The 20,671-nt window shown below is 42.7% G+C and overlaps 1 protein-coding gene across 12 annotated transcripts in view; it reads left to right on the top strand.

Annotated features, from left to right (window-relative positions):
• The window catches only part of RUNX1 (RUNX family transcription factor 1), a 243,420-nt gene that overhangs the window by 181,812 nt on the left and 40,937 nt on the right, over nucleotides 1-20,671 (top strand). For all 12 annotated transcript variants that reach the window (XM_084843692.1, XM_084843683.1, XM_084843682.1 and 9 more), the window contains one exon: nucleotides 1,874-2,065. In XM_084843692.1, coding sequence (XP_084699818.1) covers nucleotides 1,874-2,065 — 192 coding nt within the window. The remainder of the gene's footprint in view (nucleotides 1-1,873; nucleotides 2,066-20,671) is intronic.

Here is a 20,671-nt window from a genome sequence, read left to right as displayed (position 1 = left end):
CCTTCGCAGCTGCGCAGTTACAGACGCACAGAGGGGCATTTTCATCTATTTAATCACAGTTTGTTTATTTGTTTGTTTGTTTGTTTATTAAATTTATTAATTGCCCATCTGGCTGGTCACCCACACACTCTGGGCGATGTACAATAATAAAAACAGTTTAAATAAAATTCTACATTAAAAACATATTTCTAAAAATACCCTAACCCTCCCCAAATGCCTGCCTGAACAACCATGTTTTTAATGCATGGCAGAAGCTCATTAAAGAGGGGGCATGGCGGAGTTCCACAGAGTGGGGGCCACCACAGAGAAGGCCCTCTCCCTCATCCTTACCAGTCTAGCTGTCCTGCCAGATGGGACAGAGAGAAGGCCATCTGAGGCTGATCTTGTTGAGCAGCCTGTCTGGTATTGCTGGAGGCTTTCCTTGAGATAGGCTGGGCCGGAACAATATAGGGTTTTAAAGGTCAAAAACAACACCTTGAATTTGGCTCGGAAACAACTGGTAACCAGTGCAATTCCTTCAGCACCGGAGTGATGTGATCACGCTGGCAGCTGCCTTTAATCAGGCGAGCCGCCGCGTTCTGTACCAGCTGCAGCTTCCAAGCCGTCTTCAAGGGTAACCCCACATAGAGCGCATTACAGTAGTCTAAACAAGAGGAGACCAGGGCATGTATTACCGATGGGAGCAGATGGTCGGGAAGGTAGGGGCTCAGGCGCCATATCAGATGGAGTTGGTACAGCACTGTCCAGCTCACAGCTGACACCTGAGCCTCCATGGACAGCTGGGAGTCTAAGATGACCCCCAGGCTGCGGACCTGGTCTTTCAAGGGTAGCCGTACCCCATTCAACACCAGGTCAACATCCCCCAACCTCCTCCTCCCCAGCCTCCTCAGTTTTGCAGCTTCGTATCTTCGCAACGGTTGTGGACTCAGTACCCAAGGGCTGGGGGCGGTGTCTTGAAGGAGGAACAACATCACTCCAGGCACCATTTTGGAGTGATGGCTAGGCACGTAGTGGTCACGCTTGTGAGTGCGAGCCATCGCAAGAGTGTCGGGCTGGGGAACTGACAAACTGATGGTGCGGGAATGAAGGAGCACAAAACACCCACTTTTTACCTAAAAAGGGATGGAAAGACACAGCAGAGCCCCTCAAATACAAAACAGCCACTGAAGTGTCGCACCCCCACACTCACGGGACTGCACAGCTGAGCATTTCAATAAAATGCCCCCCCCCAAAGGGGCACGGAGAGTCTGTAAGGCCAGCATGCAGTACATCGCGAGTGTATCACAGGGCATGCTGATTTGAAGCCACATTGCTGCACAGTTGCAATGGGGGGGGGTCAAAGCAGAGCCATATAGATGGGGCCCAGTCCTCATAGGCAATATTGGCTAGATGGACCGATAGTCTGAACAGGTGGCAGGCAGCTTCCTGTGTTTTACTCTGAGCTGTATTCCTTGTCAGACACTATAACGGGTGGGCAACTTATGCCCACCCCCAGATGTTTTGGCCTGCCACTTCCATGATCCCTCACCATTGGCTATGTTGGCCAGGGAAATGTAGACCAGAACATCTGGAGGGCCACAAGTTGCCCATCTCTGTACTATAATGGCATAGAATGTAGGCAAGTGCAGTTACTTAGATGGGTTGTGGGTTGTGATGAAGATTTCTAGTCCAATACAGCTCAAGTTAGTCCTACTCAAGTCCCACTGAAATCAATGGGATTTGAGTTGGATCAAGGCCTTCATGTTTCTAGCCAATCTAGAACAGGCTATTTACTTTCTGAGACCAGTAACGGATTGCATACACATCATCAAAATCTGGTATGTGAGTCAGACATTTTCTCATCTTCTTTCCCCTCCACTCCTTCCCACAATAGGACACCGTCAGAAACTAGACGAGCAGACAAAGCCTGGGAGTTTGTCCTTTTCAGAACGTCTGAGTGAACTGGAGCAGTTGCGTCGCACAGCCATAAGGGTCAGCCCACACCACCCAGCCCCCACACCTAACCCAAGAGCTTCCTTGAACCACACCACTGCTTTTAACCCTCAGCCTCAGAGCCAGATTCAGGGTAAGTACCTGAACTCCCTCCCCACCCCCACCCTTGGCATAGAGGAGGAGGTCATTCATTGAGCATTGGGATCGGGATTAGCATAATCTGCTGCATAGCGGGATGCTTTCCCTCAGTGAGTTTCATTTGGCAATATAGCAGCAGCCATGATGATAGAGCAGGATGGGCGGGCAGCAACTGCAAATGAACAATGTGGGAAAGGATCCAAGTTTGTCTTTAGGTTCAAAAAGCTGTAGAATAACTTTGGTAAAGAACAGCATAAATGAAACGAGACCAAACTCCTTTACAAATGCTTTTTTCATTTCTATGACCTAAGGCCACTCTGGAGTTTTCCCCCTCCTGGCCACTGTAGCAACAAAATTATAAACACTTCACAACAATACTACTAAAGATATGCATAGCAAAGGCAGCATAGGGTTCAGTTCTCAAACAAGTTTGGCTAGAGCTTCAAGTTGCATGCAACGAAAGCCCGATGGCTAATTTTCTTGAGGGAAAGCTCTCCTAGGGTGCAATACTATGCATGTTTAGGCAGAAAAAAGGCATACAACTCCCAGTATCCCACCAGCCAGCCATGCTGGCAAATTGGGAGTTGTAGGACTTTTTCTGTCTGAACATGCATAGGATTGCGCCCTTAGGAAGGGAATTCTGAGCAGAGAAGCCATGGGCAGGGAAAATGCTAAACATTCCCCTGCTTTCCATAACTTTGCCATTCCAAATTCTCTTCTGGATGGCTGCTTCTCTCTTGGAAAACCAGCAGCCATCAGGCTTTTATTGCAAACATTGGCATGTAACATCTACTTAAGTTCTTACTCTGGACTTGGGAGTTCAATAGTGCTACTTTTGAATAAAATGTTTGAGTGTTGGATTTCAGGGAGCTAACCATGGTCAATCCAAGCCAAATGGGATAATCACATGCCATTTTTCACATGTTGTATTGAACCCACTGAGTATTTTAGACCAGTCATTACTCTGTATTAGAGATGGACATGGGTAAAACATTACTTCATAACCCGCTTCAGTGCATCAGATAGGGGTCTGCTTTGGGCAATGCCCGCTTTCCTTTGAATCCAGGGCAGAGTGTTGTTTTGGTTTTCCAGAGCTTCAGATGTCTCCGCATTGAGGGTCCCTGATGGTGGTGGTGCTTTCCCTCCAACCGACCTGCCCACCAGCTGTTTTCGAGGGCGCAGACTTTATTTTCCCACTGTTTGAGTCAATGGAGATAATGCTGTCCCCATTAATGGAAAAATAAAGTTTGCAGTCCCCAAAATAGAAGTCCACCCACAGCAAGGATCCTGTTACCCAAAGGCTCCTTGGTGAGGGCTGGGGTTTCCCTCGCAAGAGCCATTTTTGGGGTGCAAACTATATTATCCTCCAATCCAAATTAATGGAGACAGCACTGTCTCCATTGACTTGCATGTTGCGGGGGGGGGGGAGACAAAGGCTCTGAAGACATGTGTATTGGGGGCAACTGTCAAAGCCCCCATGTGCACCTTCACAGCAGCCCCTGATTGTGTTGGCAGCACAAGCAGGGACTGCTCTGAAGGCATGACAGATGCCCTGATACCCTAAGAACCTTTGGGAACAGCCTGCTTCACTTCAGACTTCTTCAGGGAAGATCCACTTTGCTTCAGAGGAGGTCTGAATAGCTCTGAAGCAGCCCACATCCATTCGCTATTTGGACTTCATCTGAAGTGGATGCACACCCCCACTCTGTATATAACCATGCACTGGACAAATGGAAAAGTGTGTGTGTATTCACACATGCTTTTATGGGTTTTTTATTTTTATTCTTTAGGAGTGTGTTCTCCTAAAGAATAATTGATTTGGATTTACTATCGGCCAAATAATTTGAAATTACTTCCATGGACCGTTTAGAAGCAAATTCCACTGATAAGAACGTTTTGAAAGAGTAAAAAAAATCAATTATTTACCCACTTAACTATGCTGACTGTGAAAAGAATAATTAAACTGTTTTTGAGAGGTGCTACTATATGTAATCAACTGTGTGGTTGGAACAGCAGAACACCCTGATGTCTGTAGTTAACCAGGAACTAATTTAAAATTTAATTACAAAATCTCCAGTGTAGCCTTGTGCTATCAAACAACAACCACTCCTTGTTGGATGGCTGTAGTTTGTTCATTGGCCCTAGCTCAGACTACTGCTTCCATAAGGTGGTGGTGGTGATGACGATAACGATGACGATGTGGCAATACACACAAATAGAATATAAGTACTGCAAAACAGTAGTAACACTGCTGTAACTGAAATGAAACACAGTGCTCTAAGGCACAGCTGTGGAAAAATGTAAGGCACAACATCATCCTCTTGTGAATGCTCATAAGTAACTCTTAGAAATAAAGCTATGGTTTCATTCCAGTGGATTTAAGAGTAGTAAAATTGCAGCCGTACATGTTTTTAAACAGGTGATAGTTCCATCCTGGAATTCCACCACAAAAAATCTATAACAAAGTTCTGCGCACTGTATGATGATGATGTGCATTTCTATACCACCCAATAGCTGTAGCTGTCTGTGTGGTTCACAACAATTCACAAAAAATTCAGACCACAACGTTATTACATACATATGCAGTGTGTGCATTTTTATTCAGATATAAATCCCATGGAATTCAAGGGGACTTACTTCTGAGCAAGTATTCCCTTAAGGGGGCAATCCTATGGCCACTAGTCAGTGGCTAGATGGCCATAGGATATGACGGTTCCGGGAACCGACCTTCCCCCCCTCCCACACTGCCTCATAGGCAGCTTGGAATGGCCCCGCACTCCGCACTCAGAAGAGGAGTGCGGAACAGCCAAAACAGGGCGTTCCGGGGGGCGTTCCAAGGCGGGGAAGGCATAAATGCTGGTATGACACATCCTATGTGTTGTCCAGCAGCCGTCTCCCCCGCTCTGCCTTCCCATTGCTAGATAGCCAAAATCAGCTGTCTAGCTGCAAACGCAGGGCAGCTGAAGCACGGAGGAGACGACCCCCTCTGCGCTTCTCCTGCCCTGCATTGGATAAGCAGTCGCCTCCGAGTTCGGAGGTGGCCACCTATCCCCATAGGACTGCACCCTAAGTTGCAATACTTACCATGCAATCTGATGCATGTTTACTCAGAAATAAGTCCCATTGAGTTCCATCGGACTTCCTCCCAGGTAAGTGTGTATATATGATTGCAGCCTTAAGCCATTTGCTCTGAGCAATCACTTGGGCTATTTTGGATAGTAAGTCCTCGGCCCGAAGTATGTTTACTTAAGCCCCACTAACGACAATGAAATCTACTTCCATGTACTATGATTAGCATTAAGGCATTGTTTAAACATAGTAAAACTCATTTTCTATCTTATATTTTAAGGGAGGTATCTCTGAACCTTGGTTCCAGCTATAATTCCCCAGTCATATAATGCAAACAAACTCAAGCAATCTTGGGTAGTTTTTTTAAATCTTATTTTGAAACTTTCTATCATCATAAGAGCTGTTGAAATTAAGTGGGTGAATGACTTGATTAAAGACCCTGATCTCTAATCTATATTTCACAAAGATCTTAAACACATACATAATTAAGCATGTCTGAAATTAGGATGAATGACATACGGCACTTTCTTAGAAAGCTTTTTTTTTTTTCCCCAATTTAGAAGTCAATGCTTTGATCAGTCTTCTGCTCTGAATTTTTCAACAGAACAATTCATGCTGATCTTAAATCAAGAGCGTTCTTCCAAAGTTCTGTGTTTTAACCATGTTTAGTGGGCATGAACCGTTGTTGTTGTTGTTGTTGTTGTTGTTGTTACTGTGCTTTGTGGTTTTAATTTTTGTGAACCACACAGTTTCGGCTATTGGGCAGTGTAGAAATAAATAAGTAAGTAAGTAAGTAAATTTACTACTATTATTTTGCCTACTGGTAGTAGTTGTAACAGCAGCAGCAATGTGCATAGAACTAAAACACTAAGGTCCATTACAACAATAAGAAAACTAAGATCCATCCCTCCATCTACTGGACATGATAAAAAAAAGGGGGGGAAACTGTTTATATTTCTACGGGAAGAAAATCCAGCTCTTGTGATATTGTCATTTTCATTCTTAGCTTTATATGTTGTGGTCATAAATCATCACCATCACCTGCTAAAAATTACTTTGGTTGGGTTCAAATGTAATGCAAAGCCATGGTTTATGCTAACAATAGTTTAGAAGCTATACCATAGTTGAGCTTCCCCGCATACAACAAGCGAAGCATGTTTTAGAGTTTCTTGTCTGCTTTTGTTTCCCATTTCATCTGCTTGAGTTCAGAAGTTCAGTCCTGTCCCCATGGTGCAGCAGCCACTTGAGCTAGAGCAATGGCCCTAGCTATGAATTCAGATGGCAAACCACAGTTAACACAACTGTGGTTTGCAAACAAGCTTGAAATTGTGGTTTCAGATCCTGTTTTGTCAGCCAGAAACAAACCATAGTTTGTGGGCAGGCTCAGGTCCAGATATTAAAATAACTATGATTTATCTAAACAAACCATAGAATCATAGCGTTGGAAAGGATCTTGGAGATCATCTAGTCCTGCTCAATGCAGGACTCGCAATGTAGGATGCAACTACAGCATCTCTGACAGATGGCCACCAAGCCTCTGCTTAAATACTTCTGGTGAAGTATTTCCCAAGGCAGTCTGTGTCACTGGTGATTAGGGATGCACGAAAATCACTTACCTGTTCGCGGATTATGTTTATGGGGGGGGGCGTTCCGTCCTTCCCCCTGGAATCCTGGACGGGGGGGAGGCGCTCCGTTCCTCCCCCCCAGAATCCTCCATGGCCGGCTGTGCTCCGCGGCAGCTCTGCGGAGCAGCTGGCCAGGCCCAGCCAGGCCAGAGCCGTCCGCAGCCGGATTTCCAGCCGCGGAGGGCTCTGGGCAGGGGGAAACGCGTACGCAAATGGTGGCGGCTATGGCCGCCACCATTTGCGTTCCTTATTTTTGATGTCTTAATCTACGTAAATGATTACGTAGACTAAGACGGCGAAAATAAGGGGAATGCAAATAGCGTAGTGGACGCTGTTTGCATTCCCCTTATTTTCGCAGTCTTAGTCTATGTAATTATTTACGTAGACTAAGACAGCCCAAAATAAGGAATGCAAATGACGGTGGCCATAGCCGCCACAATTTGCGTACACTTTTTTTTTTTTAACCCAGTCGTTTTAGACTACGTAAGTTTTTACATAGCCTAAAACGTCTGGGTAAAAAAAAAAAAAAAGCGTACGCAAATGGCAGCAGCTGTAGCCGCCGCCATTTGCGTACGCCTTTTTAAAAAAAATTTTAACCCATACATTTTAGGCTACGTAAAAACTTATGTAGCCTATCACGTGTGTAAAAAAAAAAAAAAAATTGCAAATGGCAGCGGCGGCGGCAGCCGGTCAGAAGACCAGCCGCTGCAGCCGCTGCCACTGCCCAGAAGATCCACCCCAGGTAAGTCCTGTCCCGGGGGGATCCGCGGGGGGGACAGGCCGTTCCGCCACAGATTTTGGGGGGCCGAATGCGCTGGCATTCGGCTTCCCCGAGATCTGTGGCGGAATTCTCTGCCATCCCTACTGGTGATCAGCTCTTACCAGTAGGAAGTTCATCCTAATGTTTAGTCAAAATCTGCTTCCCTGCAGTTTCCACCCATTGGTTCTAGTTCTGCCCTCTAGAGCAACCAAGAACAAATCTGCTCCACCTTCTGATTGACAACCCTTCAGATATTTGAAAAACATGATTATGTCTCCCCTTAATCTTCTCCTCTCCAGGCAACATATACCCAGCTCTTTCAACTGTTCCTCATAGGACTTGGGTACTTCCAGACAAGGCTTTTATTGCACTGTTATCCTGCCTCTTTCATAGAATTTTACAGGGGTCCAGATGATGTCGACCTCAGCTTGTAACCCTCCCATGTCTTGCCACTGCTTCTTCTGTCTTTTCTCTGGTTGCAGAAAATCCTTTAAGAAAGAAAAGGCAGACTTGGCTACACAATGCCTCCTGACTGTTAGCAGTAGTAGCCCTCTGTCTAAAAGCAGTCTTGGTTTCTAGAGCCCTCAAGACCCTGATCGCCCTCCTCCAAACACACTCCAGTTTGTCATGTTCTCCTTAAAATGTGGCACCCAGAACCAGATGTGTTACTCCACATGCGGACTGACCAGCACAGGATACAGTGGAACTATTACTTCTTGTGAAGTAATATTTTTGTTTGGTTTTTTTACATCATGTCTGAACTCAGCCTTTATGTCAGAATTTAGGATTTGCTTGTCACAAGGCATATTTCTGTCCCCTTGTTGTTGTAGATAAAACTTTTGAAAATCTACAGCCAGAAAACAAATAAGATGAATTCAAAATTTAGACCAGGTTTGGGGAATCCGTGCCCCTCCGGATGTTGGACTGAAACTCCCATCATCCCATACCATTGGCTCTGCTGGCTAGGGCTGATGGGAGTTGCAGTCCACCCGTTATCTGGCAGACCACACCCCTGATTTAGACTTTGCAGATAATTTACTTAAAAACAAATATCATTATATGGGAAGGATTCTGTACACTAGAAAGCAGTGATTAAGAGCTTTTCTACATGAGGCATTTATCGTGTGTTTGGGTTCTGTAGATGACACTGTGATCCTCCAGTTTTGCTTCTCTTTTTTAAGAGCACTTCTCTGTTTTCTGTGGGGGGTTTAGAGCAAGGAAAATGGGGTATTATTTCTGAAAGTGAAAGAAAAGGTGGTTTCCTACTTGTGTACGTATGCTATTCTACTATAGCACTGTGCTACCTAGAGGTTATGTAGTGGAAAAGGAGGGAAGAAAAAGCTCTTTGTGTAGAGCTCGGATCTCAATTCTGCGACGAAACCAAAAGTAGATACAGTGATTAACAGCCTCATGTAGAAAAGCTCTTAATGCCTGAGGCCATTATGACAAGTAGCAAATATCTCAGTGACGTACGGCACTAGTCCATAACATTCTTAGGCTGAGCTATAATAACGGCTGCATTCTTACACTGCCAAATTACAAGACATCATGTAGTGTTTCAGTAGCATTACAGAGGCATCACAAATAAGCCACTGCAAATGTTTAGCATTGTGATGGTGGTGGTATGATAAGATAGTATTACTACATTGTATTATACAAGGAAGTACGTATAATATATGTAAGATCCCGTTCCTGGCCTTGGACAAGAATATATTTTGAAAACTTTGTTTCTGATACCAAGTCACAGTAAACTAGATTTCCCTTACCATTGTTTTGTACGGTTGTAGCTGTATAGAAGTAAATAAATCTAGCACTATAACTTCAGCAACAAACAGCTATGTGAGCAGAAGAATATCTTGGAGATCTTGCATTCTTTAGCTGCTTTGGAACACTATATGATTAGCTGCAGTATTAGGTTCAACATCAAGTATCAATCTATTCTTATTCTTTAGACAAAGGCACTTCGGTTGTACAGTTCCTTGGCTTACAAGTAAGCGTACAAGTTATGTTGTTAGACTGCGTTCTCAGGAAGGTGATTTGCCACCAATGGGCAGGTTCCAGGTTTTTGCAGCCACCCACCCCCCCACCCCCAGCAAGAGATCTGTCCCACCTCCAGTGAAAGCATGCCACTTGCTTCCTAATCTACCCTTCCACCTAGTCTCTTACATCTCCTAGAAAAGCAGCTTTGCTGGTCAAAACTTCAGAAAAGTAATCTTTGTGCAGTATCCCATCCTGTCAGGACGTTTTGAAGAAGCTTGTGGTAAAGAAGTCTAAAATAGTGGTGGCCATCCTTTTCAAGCCAACTCAAAGTACCTGACAGTGCTGCTAAAGTGGCTACTGCAGCGCATATACAGGGCCACAGTGTTATGGCATAGTTTTGCCTCTAGCATAAGGCCTATTCTTGTGTTCTGAACCTGCATATGGCAAAAGTGTGAGGAGAAGGAGCACTCCAGCCCCACCCCTCTCCTTTTTCACCTTTACCTTCGACTCATGGAGGTGACTGACTGAAGAGGAGAGCTTCCTCTGTCCATGCAAGCAAGAACGCTGATTTTTCAAGATTGCCTGAATAGGGCTGTATTGAGCTGGGAGACAGGTAGTAGCATAACTGTAGTCTTGCTTATCTGATGGGAAGGCTTTCTAAAAAGATGGTTTGCTCTAGAGCAGCTTTATGTGGTTGAGAAAATGGGTGTGGCCCTCCTTGCTCCCAAAAAGCAATACCTGGGAGGGGAAGAGCCTATGCCTCAGGAAAGGGTGTAGCCCTGTAGAGGAAAACCTGGAATGAATAGGTGCTCATAAGGAAGAGTGTTTTAGTGTTGTTATTGTCAAATCTTTTTGCAAATGTGTGCCTATTTCGGGTGGGGCGAGGTGTTGAGGAAATGTAGTAAGGCGGAGTATTTTAGTTTGGGCTGATGCTGATTTCAGTGTAACTTCTGGCTAAAGTATAGACCAGTCTGTATGCTAGGCTGGGAGTCTTGCGCCTTTCCTACAAACCCTGCTGCCCTGTGCAACATGAAGCAAGCGTGCTGTAGATTGGATTCCCATGTTTTAAAACTCAAATACTTTTCACTGCGATTTTAGAGCAAATCATTCTTATTTGTTAAGCTCAGAGGATCAAACATAGGAAATATAAAAGAACAGACAGCGTACAGCCCTTTAAGTGTGTGCGAATTTTTGTGTCCATGTGTTTTGCTATAGGGAAGCACAATTTGAAATCGAGTAGAGAACTACTGGAGCAGGCCTATGCATGTCTTCTCGGAATACGTCTCACTGAGTTCAATGGGACTTATTCCCAGGAATAAGTCTATGTATCTCCACTGCTGATTCTCTGATAGAAATTTCCGCCTGCTAAGCAGATATTCTTAACAAAACACTCCACAATGTTGGGGCTCTCTTGCATGCACCTACCAACAACATGAAGTTAATCCTGCAGTATCAAGACCAGCTCAAGATGTTTTGTTGTCTGAGGCAAAGGACAAGATATCACCACCGCCACTGCCCCCCCCCCAATAGTTCATGCAGCGAAGCCAACAGGACATGCAGCTGAATCTTCCTTCAACCTTCATGAACATACACTATCCTCCACTACACCTGAGGGCAGCAGGCTAGCTGAGCAGGTGCAGGGCCAGCCACACGGCACACACATGGCTCTGTCCTCCAGCACCTCACCAATGCTGCCCACCCCCACCATCTGCTGCCTGAGACAGCAGCCTCACTCTGCCTGCTGGAATGCATCGGACTGGTCTCTAAGGTCTCGGTAAATGCCATTAAATGTTAGTTCCATATATCACAATTCTGTATTTTTTATTATAATAGAACTTGTCTAGCCAAATGCCCTGGTTAACTATTCAAAATATTTAGATAATCAAATGTATAAATATGGATATGTATTGATGTCCTGTGTATTGATGGATAAATGGGACTTATGATAAATTCCAATAATGACTAAATAGGGTATGGGAAATTGCTTAGGCAACTGCTCCCATTCATTGCAAATAAATATGCAGGAGATAGCCCTGATTGGTTGTGTGCTCTGTCTTTTAAACAGGATAGTTAATCTTTAAAGTAAAGCCCCAAAGAAATGAAATAACTGGGGCATCTTTCCAGCTCTGTGCCATGCTTAAATACCTGTATATTTTTGTAATCTGAGGATTTTAAATACATAGGGGTTGGAAAAGAGCTTCCAGTACTAGTTCCTAAATACCAGAACATGTGCCATTATTCAATTGCAGTTCTTAATAAATAAATACAAGTTTTTAAATAAATAAAAAACATTTAGGGATATTTGTGTAGGTTCGTGTATTAAGAAGGAGGCTGAGATATTTTCATAGTTGTGGAGATCTCCATCTGTAAGATGGAGCGCCTCCAGCAGCACCAGACAGGCTGCTTAACAAGATCAGCCTCGGATGGCCTTGTCTCTGTCCCATCAGCCAGGACAGCTAGACTGGTGGGGACGAGGGAGAGGGCCTTTTCTGTGGTGGCCCCCACTCTGTGGAACTCCCTCCCTAGGGAACTCCGTCATGCCCCCTCTTTAATGAGCTTCCGTCATGCATTAAAAACGTGGTTGTTCAGGCAGGCATTTGGGGTGGGTTAGGGTATTTTAGAAAATGTTTTTATTGTAGAATTTTATTGTTTTAAACTGTTTTTATTGTATGTTGTACATCGCCCAGAGTGGCTGGGTGACCAGCCAGATGGGCGATTAATAAATTTAATAATAATAAAATAAATAAGAGCTGACAGGGGGAAAATGGACTCCCCCCCCCTTTTTTTAGATCAGGTTTTAAATTTCAAACAGAAAGCAGTTTGTGTGATGAAAACAAGTCCATGCAGGTTAGTGCCCATAAATTACTATAACTGACTTCAGGGTTTCTTTCATATATAAGAAAGAAAATACACCTGTCCATTTAGAAGTTCCAAACCTATGTCTTCACAGGGGAGAAGGGGAGTAACTACTCTTTCAAGTTGAAAAACTATTTTGTGTGTATGTATCTATGTGATTTTACAATCAGATATTTATATACGGAAAAATAATAATTTGCCGTTGGTGCTAGTAACTCAAGAAGCATTAAAGAGGATCTGACATAGCACTTGATTAATCCAGTCAACCTACGGTAATCCAAACAATCTCTCAGCCTATGTCCCAACTGTGTTTTACTCTTTCTGAGTTAGTCCAACAATTTCTAACTGGAAAGCAATAGCAAAACATCCAGCCCACGCACAGCAGAATGAATTAATATTAAGCCATTGCTGCAGGAAGACTAAGTAACCTTACTTACAGTCATTGCTGTCATTTTAAACATGAATATTGCTCCCATACTTGAGTGATATAGAACTAGGAATTCTCAGTCTCCAAAAGCGCAATCCTGTACATGCCTACTCAGAAGTAAGTCATGTTGTTTTCAGCAGAGCTTACTCCCAGATAAATGTGTGCATGATTGCGGTCTAAAGCATTTTTTTTAAAAAAAACAGACCTTAATAAAGGCCAACCCCCGCACCCCAAAGCCTGCATGATGCATGGAAGATTGGGGAATCTGCAGTCATGAGCTCTATGTAATAGTGGATGTCCATGTTAATAACGCAGCTGTATGCCACTCAACACTGTCTGTTAGAATGGATGCATCAGCTTGGAAGAAGGAGAGAACTGAACCTCTGTAGCCTGGTATTGTGGGCTAGGAAAATGCAGTATTCCTAGCATGGACCTAGGAGGAACCAGTATCCAGACCAGATCCCCACACTAACTGTTTTTTGTTATATTGCACGTTGATCATCTAGAAAGGCCCTGACAGCCCAGCCTATTTGCAATGTATAAAGCTACAATGGCAATCTTATGTTGCTTAGGCCAATGTGCAATCCTATACATTGCTTAGCTCATGTGCAATCCTGTACTAGGCAAGTGGGATAAGGCTATTGTGTTATGCTGCCTTCCAGTTGTCGCCTTATTGTTATACATATAGGGTTGCACTGATACCTATATTGTTATACACATAGGGTTGCTCTGTAGTGACTAAACTGGACATAATGTGCCACCTAGGCAAGTCCTCCCTAATTTAGTTCCTCCACTGCTTTTTCTCCTTCCAACTTCATCTGGTGCACACCTTTACATTTCATGTGGCAATGGCAGTTCCAGCCTGTGCTACTGCATCAATGGTAATGTCCTGAATCAACTGGTAATGCTGGTGCTGTGCCATACTGGTCATGGTGTTGCACTGCCATAGCCCTTGCCACAGGCTTCATCCTCAGTGTTCATTTGACAGTGCAAGATGTCATAAGATTAGTCCATTACATTTGCATTTACACAATCCTTCTCTTAACTTGGAAGAAACAACATATTGCCATAAAAGAGGCACTGGAATGAATTAGCTAAGTTTATGAGGTGAAGGTTATTCCAATGTTATCTTAAGTTTTGTTTTACACTGTTAGCTCGAAAATACCATTATTCAAGTATCTGGGAATTGTAAAATGCCATAGCCTTGGCATAGCCAATTGTATGCTGGCAAGATTGCTATTGGATTTATGAGGAAGCTAAACAACAATCTCTTCACCTCCTTTCCAGCTGACCCTTAGCATTCCACCCCATCTTCTTTCCATATTGCTGTTGAATATTCTGATTTCTTGTAGCAAAACTTTGAAGTTCAGTGGAACATCTTCAGTGTATGAACATCATATTTTACTTTAATGTTTGACTGTCAAATGGAAGCTATTATCCAAAGAACTACTTGGGTGTGTCTAGAGCTGTGAAGGCCTGGAAAAATACAGGGAGAAAACAGGTTTCCATTTTTTTCCACGGACCGTTTTTGTTTTTTTTCCAAAAAATTGAACAGCTGTAGATTATGAAATATTTTCTTTTAGAATGTAAGACACTGTGTTTATATATTGTTACCCAGCCTTTAATCCCCCAAAATGATTTCTGAAAACTATGTAATAAGAAGACTTTTATAGAAAGACTAGAGATGTAAAATGTCTAGAAATAATGAAGCCATAGATGGAAATGTTGTTTAATCTTTCTGTAAAATTCCCAGCATAGTTATTTCTTCCATTCCTTATTAAAATTATTGATCTAATGTATCTTCTACTGATGGACATTTAGGGATGCTCCAAGTCATCTCAATTTCCCAACATGTGAGTAGAGAGGCCATAACATAATATGGAAGAAAATGTGCATTCTTGACAGTTTGGGTTTTAATCTACAGAGACCTGTGTTTCTGGGCTTGTTCTGGTTAGGTGTTGTAGCGCTCAGTTAATGTAGTTCTAATCTAAAACCCACATATGAAAAAAACACTGTAAGTTATCCCTGCACTGTCACCAGATGCCGCATGTGGCATGTGGGTTATCCCAGCTACGTTTCCTTTTTTAAAATTAACTTCGGGGCTTGGGTCTATAGAATTCACTGCCACAGTTTTTAGTAAAGTTCTCAATTAGACCTCACCACTAGGGAATGCTGCCTCAGCTATAAAACCTTTTAACTGCTGCCACTAGAATAAACCCTCTCTACCTAAAAGAAACTTTTACTTTAAAAAGTGTTTAAATATAATGATAATTTTATGAGCAAACTAAGTTATACATAATATAACTTCAGAAACATAAAGGCTGTTTTATGTTCCAAAAACAGCATTCCCCAACCTGGTACCGTCCAGATGTTTTGGACTACAATGCCCAGCATTCCTGACCATTGGCCATGCTGCCTGAGGCTGATGGGAGCTGAAGTCCAAAATATCTGGAAGGCACCAGGTTGGGGAAGGCTGTCCTAAAACAACAAAGTGACTTTAGATCTCTAAAGAATGCTAAAAAGATAAGTATTGCCCATTTTTCATTTTTTCCCCCAAATTTCCATTTTTTTCCAAAAAAATCTGGAAAATCCTGTTGTTGTTTTTTCCATGGCTTCAAAATTTCTGGAAATTTTACATCTCTAGGTATGTTAAATATTGTCTCTCCTCCCCCTCCACGTTGGGCAGCTGACCCTTGTGCCCATCTCAAACCCATTTTGAGGCTCCTGACAGTTTCAAAGTTGTTTCCCCTACAAGCTGCTTGTTCAGGAAAGATGAATCCCAAATTCCCTTGTTCTTAAAGAACTATTTACACAGCTCTTTCAATCATGGACAAAATATGTAAAAGATTTAAAAGTTTATATAGTTCTAAATATGTTACACAGAGGAAGAAAGGGATGGAGAAAATAAGTTTGAGTTATCAATACAACTGTGAAGTAACAACTAATGACCTACTAATTTCCAGAATAGATAAAAATAAAACTACTCTTCCACATTTCCCCCAAAACCCAAAACTTTCAATAAATGCAATATCTCTGGATTTGTTTACTCTTAATTGAGCCTTTTAAAAGGCTTGTCACCAGGTATGTTGCTAAATTTTTAAATGATGACAAATACTTGCACAACAGTAAAAAAAATGGCATTTTGCTAACAAAACAAGGTAGATCAGTTTATCAGACAAGCAAGGAACGTATTTACGCTAATATTTTTCTTGTTGCCTCCCAGGTGCAAAAAGCTTTGTTTAAGAGAGGTTTTCAAGGTCTACCCTATCATAATCTTTCCTTGAAAACATCCATCTTTATCATAGTTCCCATGAACTAAAGAAACACACTGGTATGGCTAACCGCAAGGAATTCTAACTAGTGTTGTTTCCATAGCCTGATCTATTTTGATAGATTTTGAATATTTTAGCTTTGAAATCTGTTTGATTTAGTTAGAGATGGTTAATGCCGGTGCTCAGAAGGGACAGGTTCAGGTTATATCTATCAAGCGTTCACAGTATCACCATGTTCCATCTAAAGTAGCATTTTAAGGCATTCATCTGTCCTTACTCATAAATAATCTTTTCAACTAAAATATTTTTGTAAAATATTTTTTTAATATGGATTTCAAAAGTAAATCTCTTAATTATGTGTAATTTCTGTTCTTGGAATTACCACACTTTTTTTGTTGAGTTGTGCATATTTTTTCTCTTCGGTTGTTCACGGTCTTTCCTCCCCATTCCCTTTTCTCCTGCCTGCCCTTCCAAGTGATTGATGAGCACCTGTTAGATGAGTAGGAGAAGGAGGAAGCACAGGCTGAATCCAGGCATCTCTTCCCACTTCGCCTGTCCCCCGCTCCCACCTACAAGATCTGTGTTCCCCAACCTAGCTCCCACCCGATGTGTTGGACATCAACTCCCATAATTCCCAGCCAGCTGGGAATTATGGGAGTTGTGGTCCAACACATCGGGGATGGCACCAGGTTGGGGAAGGCTGCATGAGATTATCGTTTCTGTCAGTGACAGAGTGAACTTCAGAGCTTCATGAGCAAAGTAGCATGCACGTAGCTTTCTGCTGTGCTACATTCTCCCCTGGATTGGGGTGCCTATGTGAAATAATGCTCCTTAGAAACCAATGACTTCCAGTTTCACATCAGAATGTAAGAGAGGATGATTACAGGCCTCTCAGCAAAAAGCCCCCTTAATCAATAAACTACACAATGAAGTCCTCAGCAGGTATTCCTTCCAGCAATTTTCTGTCATTAAAAACACCATGCAGAATTGTAACAAGCAATTAATGGTTGTCCCTTTCAACTTATTCCTGCTAACAAGACTGTGAACAACCTCTGTATATTTAAAAGGTAGTAAACATGACCAGATCAGGGGACTATCGCAGCAGGCCTCTTACAGAGTCTTACTGCAGGTGATTAATGGAGCATCTTCTCTGAAAAGACACAGGGTTAGAAAACATTTTGCCTGTGTTCTATTTATCTTAGACATTGTGGTGCATTCATGTGTGCACATTTGACTGATGGAATTTCTTTGGCAAGGTGCAACAACTCTGCTTCCTGCTTAGGCTATTACACTTAATCAGCTGGAGAAAACTAAATTAATTGTTTGGCAACAAGGTGAGAAGTGATTTCTCCCAAAACAAGGGATTATGTCTTCATGGGTCTTACAGGATATTCTCCATTTTTAGAATCTAGTTAATTATGGACTTTAATCTTTGAGGGTTACCTTCCCTTCAACCACTAGATAAAGCCTCCCAATTTGGCTTCTATTGACTTTATTTTAACCTAGTATACCACCCAAAATTAATCTCCAGCTTTGATAATATAAAAACTGCTATGTTGCCCTCTACTTTTGTTCTCTGCCTGCCAAGAAACTTGTGTGCTTTGCCTAAGGTGGGAGGCAAATCCGAGTAACAACTGGATTTTATATTTTGAAAAATAGGGAAATCAGCCATTATATGTTTGTTTGCCCTAGCAATCCTAGGTGTAACATGAAACCTGTGTGACACCTGCCTAATCCATTTAAGACTGTGCCTCCCCCTCCTCCACTCCATCTTAAACCTCTGACTATGCAGTCTTCATGACTTCAACACTGAAATTCTTTGCATCCCAGAGCCATTTTTTTTATATACAAAACAGTGGACTGAGACAGCTATGACAGAACATCTTCTGTTACAGCAAATAGACATATCATCTAGGGGATTGTTTCATTATCCCATAACACAGGGTGGGCAACCTCAGGCCCGGGGTGGGGGGGAATCCAGCCCTTCTTGGATCCTGGTCTGGCCCTCCAGGGTTCCTCACACTCTTTCCTCCAACCACTCTTCATCTGGTGGTCTCTTAGCATCTGGATGGCACCAGTTTGGAGAAAGCTGGCCTAGTCAATCAGTGGCTGATGTGAGATTCGAAAAAGGGTCCCCCAGGTCCACACCACATTCCGTTAGCCACATGCAATCTAAAAGACTTATAAATAGAGTTATTTTAATCACTGTTGCCTTCCACATGTTTACTTGCTCAACAGGACGTATATCTTCCTTGTAGGATTGCAGCCTTAAAGAAGTTGAGATTAAGATGCATAGCACTGTACCAACTCTGCTCTCTCCCAAACTAAAGGCAAGTTTTAGGTTGGCATGAATTGACCAAAATGAAAGTGTTTGCCGCCTTGTTCTGTTCATGCACTTCAGCTGAAGCAAGAGAAAGGAGGTTATATTTTTGATGTCTCTGCCGCTTATCACTTTGACAGTTCAGAGGACTTGATTCAGAGGTGTGGCCTTAGCCATGGCTAGTGAATATCCTTAGAATATGTTGCATTTGGCCTCACTCCTCTGTAAAGCTCATTGGGTAACTTTCAGCCAGTCACAGTCTCTGGCTTAACCCATTGCTCATGGCTGATGTGACGACAAAATGGCAAGTGAGTATGTGAGGGGGGAGCCATATATCCTGAACCTAACTCCTTGGAGGAGGTGGGGAAAGAGGAAATAGAGTATGTTACCTGACTGCTTCACTGTAGGATAAAAGAGCCAGATGAATTTTACTTATTGTGTAAATATAACCAGAAGCGGGTGTTTTTCTTATATAGGACTTCAGACGCGCTCAGAAGGGGCTGTGGACACATCAGAGTTGAGACCTTATGCCAGCAGTATTAATGTTCTTTTTTTTTATTTGGCTTTTGAAGCATAGTATGGGCTCGTGAATAACCCAGTTGTTATGAAGATTAAAGGTCGTGGTTGCAAAACTCTGGTAAATAAAATCTCTCTTAGTCTTTCACTGACAAATCCAGTTTCTCTCCATAGATTTTTTTTAAAAAAAACATAATCCCCTTCTTGGCAGAACACTTCATAGCTTGATAGCAGGGCTCAAATTACCTCCCATGGTAAATAAAACAAAAATAAATAAATAAAAATGCCTTACCTTAAAAGCAAACACTCACTGAATCTAGCTTGACACACAGCACTCTGGCATGCATATTGTTGGTGATATGGGACACAGTCAAAAGAACCACCTTATGAGCTTCGTGGCCTCCATGGTGCCCTTGACTCATTTGGTTTCTAAACACCACCAGCAGCATATCCATAGGGCATTTGAAAATGAGGAGACTTTCAAGAATAGTCTGTGACATGAAAGGTAAAAATGCTGTTCAAATATATTTTAAGTCAAAACTCCCCCTGGATTTGTATAAATCCATGGGTGCTTCCAAAGGTTTGCAGCCATAGAGATTAGATCCAGCACTTCTGTTGCATATTCCTCCCAAAAATGCTAAATATAGAATGTCTTTGCTGTGGCAATAGTTAAAGTCTTCAACTTTAGCCCCAATTTGCTATATTATTATTGTTGTTGTTATTATTATTTTCATTTCTATACTCCCCAGTTGCCTAAGTTCTCTGGGCAGTTCACAAAAAATACACATCACAATAAAAGATAATAAAAACATAATATAAAATCTCCAACATACACAATTTAAAACAATTTAAACTGCTAAAACGTTTACAATAAGATACTGGACCTGATAGAAACAACTAACAAAAATGCCCCATTATATGCCAAGAAATGCCTGGGAGTAGAGGACAGTCTTAACCTGGCACTGAAAAGATGACAGTGTTAGCACCAGGTAGACCTCAGTGGTGAGAGCATTCCAAAATCAGGGAGCCACCACTGAGAAGGCCTTCGCCTTTGTTGCCACCTTCTGAGCCTCCCTCGGAGGAGGCACTCAGAGGAAGGCCTCTGCTGTTGATCGTAGTGTCCAGGTACGTTCAGGTCAGGAGAGGTGCAGCATCAGGCGTTGTGTTCCCAAGCCATGTAAGGCTTTATAGGTCAAAACCAGCACCTAGAATCAGGCTCAGAAACATGCAGGCAGCCAGTGCAAGCGGGCCAAAATTGGTGTTACATACTTGGAACTTCTGGTCCCTGTTATTAATCTGGCTGCTGCATTTTGCACAAGCTGCAGCTTCTGAGCAGTCTTCAAAGGCAGCCCCACATAGAGCACATTGCAGTAATCTAACTGCAACCACTTGGTGGGCAACCAGTTGTGGGTCCTGACTCATGAAAGACCAATGGATGACCTAAGGTAGCTTACCCCCATCACCCCCAACCCAACACTGGGGATGATGGGGGTTGTAGATCAAAACATTGCTGACTGGGGCATGCTGGGAATTGTAGAACTTTTGTCTATCTAAACGTGTATAGGATTGTGTCGTAAAGTACTCAGTACTTTAGACAGGGGTCTTTCCCACCTATCTGGAGATGCCAGAGATTGAACGTGGGACCTTCTTTGTACAAAGCTTGTATTCTACCTCATCCTCCCCTCCCTCAAAGAAAGGTGATATAGAAATGAGCACTTAAAAAGGCAAAATCATATGAAATATGTCCCTCCCTCCCTGGGTACACTGTGAGTAATC

The sequence above is a fragment of the Heloderma suspectum genome, chromosome 3 (assembly GCF_057233095.1).
Source record: "Heloderma suspectum isolate Gila_16-S chromosome 3, 16-S_ref, whole genome shotgun sequence".
Lineage (NCBI taxonomy): Eukaryota > Metazoa > Chordata > Lepidosauria > Squamata > Helodermatidae > Heloderma > Heloderma suspectum.
Note: the sequence above shows the minus strand (reverse complement) of the source record. Positions and strands in the feature narration are given on the sequence as shown.